Raw genomic sequence first — 10,282 nt, 5'->3', positions numbered from 1 at the left:
TACTGCTCTCTCTTTCCAGTAAGTTAGGGGATCATGAGTTCTGGGCAAAAACGCATAGTTGTGGTATTTTTTCACTTCCACTGTGGCATCAGCTGTAGCATTATGTATAATCTGGGTTTTACAGATACGATCATTAAAACGTTCCCATAAACTGTCCTGTCCTATCTATCTATCTATCTATCTATCTATCTATCTATCTATCTATCTATCTATCTATCTATCTATCTATCTATCTATCTATCTATCATCTATCTATCTATCTATCTATCTATCTATCTAGCTGTCTATCTGTCTATCTATCTATCTATCTATATATTAATGTGTCACTGTATGTAGGTCTATACTCTGTCTGTCTCACTCTATCAGTCAATGTGTAAATTTAAATGTAAGCCTAAATATAACTAAACAACTCGCACTTTGAATGTCACTATATCACCAAATATCCGCTATCTCAAAATCAAACTCATCTCACAAAACCCACGAGGTCAAGGTGCGTTGACTTCACTTTTTATGCTGATGTGCGATGTGTGTTCCCGACCCTGTCAATCAAACGCTGATTTGGCGGGACCATGCCACCTGTTGGTTGAAACACTCAGTTAAAACACTCCGGTGTTTCATTTAGCCGTAGTCACGTGACATCAGTGTTTTGAATCGAACCGGATCAGTGTTTCGAAACATCTGCAACCGGGATCTCGGAAAAGCCGGAACATCAGTTTCACTTCGGTACATCCCTGCTGCTACTACGCTAACTACACGCTGCTTCTGCACTAACCAACTGCTACTATACTGCTGCTATACTACGCTGCTATTACTACTTCAACAACTTAACTTTGCTACTTCTACCAACTTCAACAACACAACTACTTTCACCAACTGCTTTCTTTCGCAACCGCTTTCTTCTGCTCCACTGCTGCTTTCACTCCTACTCGCTTAACTTCTTCTAACTTAACAGCTGCTACTGCTGCTGCTATAACTACTGCTACTGCTGCTGCTAACGCTGCTTACTACTTTCTGCTGCTACAACCTGCTTTACTGCTCGCTGTCTACTACTTGCTGCTACTTAACACTTACTGCTGCTGCTGCTTTCTGTAACTACTGCTACTACTACTGCTTGCTACGCAACAACAACACTGCTGCTACTGCTACTGCTGCTACTACTTGCAACTGCTACACTTAACTACTATACTTAACACTGCTACTACTGCTTTAGCAGCAACACTGCTGCACCTTTACTACTACTCGCTTAACTTACGCTGCTATAACATACTACTTCGCAGCGCCAACTGCTACTATACTGCTGCTGCTGCACCTACTACTGCTATAACCTGTACTGCTTCTCCTGCTGCTTAACTGCTGCCGCTACTACCACTTAATAACTACTGCTACTACTGCTGCTTTCACGCAGCAACTACTACTGCTGCTGCTGCTTAACTACTACTGCTGCTTCTGCTTCACCACACTACTGCTGCTTCTGCTGCTACTACTGCTGCTACAACAACTGCTTGCACTACTACTACTGCTGCTAGCACTCTGCTGCTACACTGCTGCTGCTACTACTACTACTATAACACTACTGCTGCGCTGCTACTGCTGCTACTTAACTACTGCTTAACCTTCATAACTACTACTGCTACTGCTGCTACTGCTGCTGCTACTACTGTACTGCTGCTACTACTGCTGCTGCTACTACATATTACCCTACTACTACTACTACTACTGCTGACTGCTGCTGCTACTGCTACTGCTGCTACTGCTACTGCTGCTACTACTGCTTCACCTTCACTACATATATTGCTACATTACTACTACCACTACATACATTGTTAAGCATTGCTAAGCATTACATTACTACACACATTACTACTACTACTGCTACACATTAATTACATTACTACTTACTTAATATATATTTACACAGCATTTACACATTAAGTATATATATAAGTATTGTTACATTATATATATTATATATTATATTTATATTATTTTACACAGTATATAGTATATATATATATATATATATAAAGAAGGAATGGATAAATAGATATAATAGAGAGGAAAATGGAGGACAAAAGGACAGGATGAGACAGATGGATGGAGTGGAAGGAAGAAAGAGATAGTGAGAATGGAATATGGAAAGGATGGATAAAGGACAGACAGTGATAGAGAGATAGAAACACAGAAAAGGAGAGCGGAAGGAGAAATGAGACAGAGAATGGAAGGAGTGAGAGGAGGGACAGAGAGAGCTTGAAGGAGAGGAAGGAGATGGATAGACAGATGGAAATGGATAAAGAGAAGAAATGGGAGTATATAGTGGAAATAGGGAAAGGGACAGAGGAAGGTAGAGGACAGGACAAGGAAGGAATGAGATTAGGGAAGGAAGGAGGTGGACGTGGATGAGATAAGGAAGGAAATGGAGTGGACAGGTGGATGGAGAAGGACAGCAGGAAGGGATGGAATGATGGAAGGGTGGATGGGGAAGGGAAGGATGGTGGATGGGAAGCCCCCTGAGGGGTGCACATCACTCTGGAGGACTGCAGGGGGTACGTGTCCCCCTAGGGGTACTTTGGAGGACTGCAGGGGGTACGTGTCCCCCTAGGGGTACTCTGAACAGACCATGTGACTGTTTAGAGACCATGTGACTGTTTAGAGCCCATGTCACATGGTCTCTAAACAGTCACATGGTCTCTAACCAGTCACATGGTCTCTAACCAGTCACATGGTCGCTAAATAGTCACATGGTCGCTAAATAGTCACATGGTCTCTAAACAGTCACATGGTCTCTAACCAGTCACATGGTCGCTAAATAGTCACATGGTCGCTAAATAGTCACATGGTCTCTAAACAGTCACATGGTCTCTAACCAGTCACATGGTCTCTAAACAGTCACATGGTCTCTAGAAATTAGGGAAGAAAGGCAAGAATAGGTCGAAAATAGAAGGAAGGCAACACTAGGGCGACTAAAGGGACAAAATATTCCAAAAAGCGCCAAAACTGTAAGTGAGAAGACTATATGAGACATGCAATAATTGAGTCAAAGATATTTTACTTTTTCAATGAAATAAAAGTACGTCAATAAACTCTACATGTCTGGCCCTTGGTGTGATTCTCTTTATCCAGTGTGGCCCTCTGGGAAATTGAGTTTGACACCCCTGGTGTATAGGGACCAGTTAACGTTACCTGCCGGTCACATGGTCTCTAACCAGTCACATGGTCTCTAACCAGTCACATGGTCTCTAACCAGTCACATGGTCTCTAACCAGTCACATGGTCTCTAAACAGTCACACGGTCTCTAAACAGTCACACGGTTCTCTAAACATACACGGTCTAACCAGTCAAGGTTCTAAAGTCACATGGTCTCTAAACAGTACAGGTCTCTAAACAGTCACATGGTCTCTAACCAGTCACATGGTCTCTAAACAGTCACATGGTCTCTAACCAGTCACATGGTCTCTAACCAGTCACATGGTCTCTAAACAGTCACATGGTCTCTAACCAGTCACATGGTCTCTAAACAGTCACATGGTCTCTAACCAGTCACATGGTCTCTAAACAGTCACATGGTCTCTAACCAGTCACATGGTTCTAAACAGTCACAGGTCTCTCCAGACATGGTCTCTAAACAGTCACATGGTCTCTAAACAGTCACATGGTCTCTAAACAGTCACATGGTTCTAACCAGTCACATGGTCTCTAAACAGTCACATGGTCTCTCAAACAGTCACACGGTCTCTAAACAGTCACATGGTCTCTAACCAGTCACATGGTCTCTAACCAGTCACATGTTCTAACAGTCACACGGTCTCTAAACAGTCACACGGTCTCTAAACAGTCACACGGTCTCTAAACAGTCACATGGTCTCTAACCAGTCACATGGTCTCTAACCAGTCACATGGTCTCTAACCAGTCACATGGTCTCTAAACAGTCACATGGTCTCTAAACAGTCACATGGTCTCTAAACAGTGGACAGTGACTATTTATTCCAAAGGAGACATTAAAGGCTTATCTTATCTTATCTTATCTTAACTTAAAGGTATACGCCACCGTTTGTTGAAATAGGGCTTATCACGCATTTTTTGTGCATGCATTGTTTTAGTCCGGTGCAACACCGGCAGCGCCACCGCTAGTTAGCTTAGCGTAGTGAATGGAATCCTATGTTGCCGGTTAGCATGTTGTGAGTAAAAGTGAGCCAACAAAAGACAAAAAAACAACCTAATTACTTGCACTGAGACAAAAAAATGCATTGGCCCACCTATCTACAGCCAGGGTAGACCAGGATAAGACCTATTTCACCTATCTACAGCTAGAGGAGACCAGGATAAGACCTATTTCACCTATTCAGCTAGGAGGTAAGCCTATTTACCACATAGGGAACCGTGATAGACCTATTTCACCTATCTACAGCCAGGTTAGACCAGGATAAGACCTATTTCACCTATCTACAGCTAGAGGAGACCAGGATAAGACCTATTTCACCTATCTACAGCCAGGGTAGACCAGGATAAGACCTATTTCACCTATCTACAGCTAGAGGAGACCAGGATAAGACCTATTTCACCTATCTACAGCCAGGTTAGACCAGGATAAGACCTATTTCACCTATCTACAGCCAGGGGAGACCATGATAAGACCTATTTCACCTATCTACAGCCAGGGGAGACCATGATAAGACCTATTTCACCTATCTACAGCCAGGGGAGACCATGATAAGACCTATTTCAACAAACGGTGGCGCATCCCTTTAACTTCTGTAGGAGTGAAAGCAGGTGATTAATAACTGTATACTGTGCCTCTCGTCTGCCCTCCAGGGTCGACCACGTCCTCATCAACGCTGCAGAACGAGGCGGAGCTCGGCGACGATGACGTCTTCATGGTGAGAAACTCTTCCTCCTCCAGCTGTTAACACACCGGGGGATCACTTCCTGTCTCTGTCTGTAGCTACATGTTGTTGTAATGTTGTAATGTGTGTTAATGGACCTTTTTAACAGCAGACCTTTTGACTTGTCACAGTAGGAGAAGCACAGCTGACATTGATAACCTTAACGATGGCTCAGTTCCATCACGTGTCCCAGTAAGATATTTCAGTGAGTCAGCATGACCAATACCAGGACCTCTCCTAAGTGGAATGCAGCCATCATTAATGGTTTAATACCAGGGCCTCTCCTAAGTGGAATGCAGCCATCATTAATGGTTTAATACCAGGGTCTCTCCTAAGTGGAATGCAGCCATCATTAATGGTTTAATACCAGGACCTCTCCTAAGTGGAATGCAGCCATCATTAATGGTTTAATACCAGGACCTCCTCCTAAGTGGAATGCAGCCATCATTAATGGTTTAATACCAGGGTCTCTCCTAAGAGGAATGCAGCCATCAGTAATGGTTTTAATACAGGACCTCTCCTAAGAGGAATGCAGCCATCAGTAATGGTTTAATACCAGGGTCTCTCCTAAGTGGAATGCAGCCATCAGTAATGGTTTAATACCAGGACCTCCCTAAGAGGAATGCAGCCATCAGTAATGGTTTAATACCAGGGCCTCCCTAAGTGGAATGCAGCCATCAGTAATGGTTTAATACCAGGGCCTCTCTAAGTGGAATGCAGCCATCAGTAATGGTTTAATACCAGGACCTCTCCTAAGTGGAATGCAGCCATCAGTAATGGTTTTACCAGGACCTCCTAAGGTGGAATGCAGCCATCAGTAATGGTTTAATACCAGGGCCTCTCCTAAGTGGAATGCAGCCATCATTAATGGTTTAATACCAGGACCTCTCCCTAGGGGGAATGCAGCCATCAGTAATGGTTTAATACCAGGACCTCTCCTAAGTGGAATGCAGCCATCAGTAATGGTTTAATACCAGGACTCTCCTAAGTGGAATGCAGCAATCAGTAATGGTTTAATACCAGGACCTCTCCTAAGTGGAATGCAGCCATCAGTAATGGTTTAATACCAGGGTCTCTCCTAAGTGGAATGCAGCCATCAGTAATGGTTTAATACCAGGGCCCTCCTAAGTGGGAATGCAGCCACTCAGTAATGGTTTAATACCAGGACCCTCTCCTAAGTGGGAATGCAGCCATCAGTAATGGTTTTAATTACCAGGGCCTCCTAAGTGGAATGCAGCCATCATTAATGGTTTAATACCAGGGCCTCTCCTAAGTGGAATGCAGCCATCAGTAATGGTTTAATACCAGGGTCTCTCCTAAGTGGAATGCAGCCATCATTAATGGTTTAATACCAGGACCTCTCCTAAGTGGAATGCAGCCATCAGTAATGGTTTAATACCAGGGTCTCTCCTAAGTGGAATGCAGCCATCAGTAATGGTTTTGAAGACACCTGTGCTTTTCCTACTATGACATGTCAAAATGTCTGATGTGAAAAAGGTCTATATGGGGCACGTTTACATGTGGGGTAATATTAAACTCTTTGTGTCTGGCGAGTGTAAATAAAAAGCCAAATGTGTCCAAATTAATCTCTGTCCTTCATTCATATGATCCATTATTCCCTCATTCCTGAGCTGCATTTACATTGCTATGTTTTGGTTTAAAAAACGAATATCTGATACGTTTCCCCCTCTCATTCCCCCTGCTCTGGTGTTTCCCCTCTCATTCCCCCTGCTCTGGTGTTTCCCCCTCTCATTCCCCCTGCTCTGGTGTTTCCTCCTCTCATTCCCCCTGCTCTGGTGTTTCCTCCTCTCATTCCCCCTGCTCTGGTGTTTCCTCCTCTCATTCCCCCTGCTCTGGTGTTTCCTCCTCTCATTCCCCCTGCTCTGGTGTTTCCTCCTCTCATTCCCCCTGCTCTGGTGTTTCCTCCTCTCATTCCCCCTGCTCTGGTGTTTCCCCCTCTCATTCCCTCTGCTCTGGTGTTTCCCCTCTCATTCCCCTGCTCTGGTGTTTCCTCCTCTCATTCCCCCTACTCTGTGTTTCCCCTTCATTCCTCTCGCTCGTGTTTCTCTCATTCCCCCTGCTCTGGTGTTTCCTCCTCTCATTCCCCCTGCTCTGGTGTTTCCCCTCTCATTCCTCTCTGCTCTGTTTCCCCCTCTCATTCCCCTGCTCTGGTGTTTCCCCTCTCATTTCCCTGCTCTGGTGTTTTCCCTCTCATTCCCTCTGCTCTGGTGTTTCCTCCTCTCATTCCCCCTGCTCTGGTGTTTCCTCCTCTCATTCCCCCTGCTCTGGTGTTTCCTCCTCTCATTCCCCTGCTCTGGTGTTTCCTCCTCCCTCATTCCCCCTGCTCTGGTGTTTCCTCCCTCTCAATCCCCCTGCTCTGGTGTTTCCCCCCTCTCCCCTGCTCTGGTGTTTCCCCCTCTCATTCCCCCTACTCTGGTGTTTCCCCCCCCTCATTCCCCTGCTCCGGTGTTTCCCCCTCTCATTCCCCTACTCTGGTGTTTCCCCCTCCCATTTTCCCCTGCTCTGGTGTTTCCCCTCTCATTCCCTCTGCTCTGGGTTTCCCTTCTCATTCCCCCTGCTCTGCGTTTCCTCTCCATTCCCCCCCACTCGTGTTTCCCCCTCTCATTCCCCCTGCTCGGTGTTTTCCCCTCTCAATCCCCCCTGCTCTGGTTTGTTTCCTCTTATTCCCTCTGCTCTGGTTTCTCTTCCTCTCATTCCCCCCTGCTCTGGTGTTTCCCCCTCTCATTCCCCCCTACTCTGGTGTTTCCCCCTCTCATTCCTTATGCTCTGGTACTTCCCCCCTCTCTTTGATTTAGTTTCCATTTACTACTAATATTTTTAAAACAGGCCTAACCCAAACATATACTGCTGCGTAGCCTGTTGTGCATTAAGCCTCGTGTTGTCTTCCCAGTCGACCATGCAGCAACTTTTAGTTTTTCCGGGTCAAAATGTAAAAGAATTCCAACATTTTGGTCGTCTTTTTTTTCAACACTTTTGTCACTTTTTTCAAAGTTTCTGTCAATATTTTTCTGCGTATTTTTTTTGAGTTTTTTTTTTAAAGATTATCACGAAATTTTTGTCACTTTTCTTTCCAAGTTTTTTGCCACTTTTTCCGATGTTTTCTGTGTTTAAAAAAAAAAAAAAAAAATTCCACGTTTTTCTATTATTAATTTTTCTTGACATGCTATAAAATTTAATAAAACACCCAAATTCAATGAAAATAGTGAACTGATCATTTATTTAACTTCAAATTTGGTTGAAAAAAAAAACAAATTTCTGATATAGAAACTTTTTGAAAATGGGTCAAAATTTTGTTTTTCATAATTCTTTGGGCTTTTTCGCCTTTATTTGACAGGAAAGCTAGGTGAGAGAGAGAGAGAAAGAGAGGAAGACAAGCAGGAAATCGTCACAGGTCAGATTTAAACCCTTGACCTCTGCGTCGAGGCATAAACCTCTCAGAATATGTGCGCCTGCTCTACACACTGAGCCAACCCGGCCACGAAAATGGGTCAGATTTGAACCTGATGACAACAGGAGGGGTTAAGGTCGATATCCCTTCAACCTCCATCTTCAGTCGGATAAAGGGACCAGGTCCTGCTTCCCTTTTTTGTTTTACAGTCCAGTGTTTCCACCGTTTCCAGTAGCTTCAAAAGGAAAAGGGTGTCTCGTTTCGGCAGGATGCGCGCTGCTAGAGGAGAGTCTGACCTGTCAGCAATCCATCACCCAGCTGCCTGTTTACATAGCTGGCCTCGTTTAGAGGGGAGCCAGGATGGATGAAAGGGGGAACGTGGCAGAACCGGCCCAGCCTGCAGATCGTTCCTTATCCGTCCTGTCTGCACGTCTGAACTGTGGCCCCCCCTGAGGAGGAAGAAGAGGATGAGAAGGGTTTGATCTCGAAGGCACGGAAGAGGCTCGAAGGACAACGAGGATGGAGATCAGGAGTGAATGAAAATCTCTCGATGAAAAAATTGACGTTGTTAAAATAGGCTCGTTCGAGATGAGCTGCGCCTCGCCTGTAAAGTGGACGAGAGCAGGCTGCAGCGGTGACGAAAATCCACTGTTTTAGTCGGACAGTTTCCAGCCTACACATATATATACATATATATATATATATATGTATATATATATATATGTATATATATATATACATATATATATATATATACATATATATATATATACAGTACAGGCCAAAAGTTTGGACACACCTTCTCATTCAATGTGTTTCCTTTTTATTTTCATGACTATTTACATTGTAGATTCTCACTGAAGGCATCAAAACTATGAATGAACACATATGGAATTATGTCCTTAACAAAAAAGTGTGAAATAACTGAAAACATGTCTTATATTTTAGATTCCTCAAAGTAGCCACCCTTTGCTTTTTTTGATAACTCTGCAAACCCTTGGTGTTCTCTCAATGAGCTTCATGAGGTAGTCACCTGAAATGGTTTTACCTTCACAGGTGTGCTTTGTCAGGGTTCATTAGTGGAATTATTTCCCTTATTAATAAAAAAGCAAAGGGTGGCTACTTTGAGGAATCTAAAATATAAGACATGTTTTCAGTTATTTCACACTTTTTTGTTAAGTACATAATTCCATATGTGTTCATTCATAGTTTTGATGCCTTCAGTGAGAATCTACAATGTAAATAGTCATGAAAATAAAAAGGAAACACATTGAATGAGAAGGTGTGTCCAAACTTTTAGCCTGTAAAAAATATATATATATATATATATATATATATATATATATACTGTCTATGATTACAGCAGCCTTCAGGCTGAACAGGAAGTGACAGAAACACTGTGGTCCGATTCCGATTTAATAAAATGTTATCAGATCCATATTTCAGCTCCTACACAGTCTCCAGTTGTTTTATAAAGACAGAGTAGCTGTCAAAATGCTCTACATGCGATATGTTGCTGATTTTAATAAACAGCAGACTGTAGATGATCCGTAATCTGAACAGATTTAGTCTCTCTGACTTCTAAACGTCACTATCAGCCTCACAACATGTGTTCTGTTCAGAATAAGCCTTTAAATCAGACAAATAACAGTTTAAAATCCCTCCGATTCAAAATCAATAAAAAAGTTTATATAAAACGTCATCATGTTGAGTCGATTCTGAACCAATCAGCTGTTAGATCAGCTGAGAGGCCGCCAGGCGTTTCCCAGCATGCCCCTGGGTCCGCCTGGCTCTTGCAGTTGGTGGAGAGCAACTGCGCTGCCCGGGTCTAAAAACCGCGGCCGCCTTGGTCTCGTGAGGTCATCGTTGCCCACGTGTGCGTGACGTCGGAGCGAGTCGGGATCAAGTCGGACACAGATCTACCCAGCATGCATTGGGCGCCGATCGCCGGTGATCGATTCTGCGCAGACTTAGCTCATCTCCAACGAGCC

The 10,282-nt window shown here is 43.8% G+C and overlaps 1 protein-coding gene across 1 annotated transcript in view; it reads left to right on the top strand.

Annotated features, from left to right (window-relative positions):
* The window catches only part of spred2a (sprouty related EVH1 domain containing 2a), a 40,957-nt gene that overhangs the window by 23,761 nt on the left and 6,914 nt on the right, over positions 1-10,282 (top strand). The window contains exon 3 of the mRNA XM_039810402.1: positions 4,812-4,876. Within this exon, the coding sequence (XP_039666336.1) occupies positions 4,812-4,876 (65 nt within the window). The remainder of the gene's footprint in view (positions 1-4,811; positions 4,877-10,282) is intronic.

Source organism: Perca fluviatilis, chromosome 1 (assembly GCF_010015445.1).
Source record: "Perca fluviatilis chromosome 1, GENO_Pfluv_1.0, whole genome shotgun sequence".
NCBI classification, from domain to species: domain Eukaryota; kingdom Metazoa; phylum Chordata; class Actinopteri; order Perciformes; family Percidae; genus Perca; species Perca fluviatilis.
Note: the sequence above shows the minus strand (reverse complement) of the source record. Positions and strands in the feature narration are given on the sequence as shown.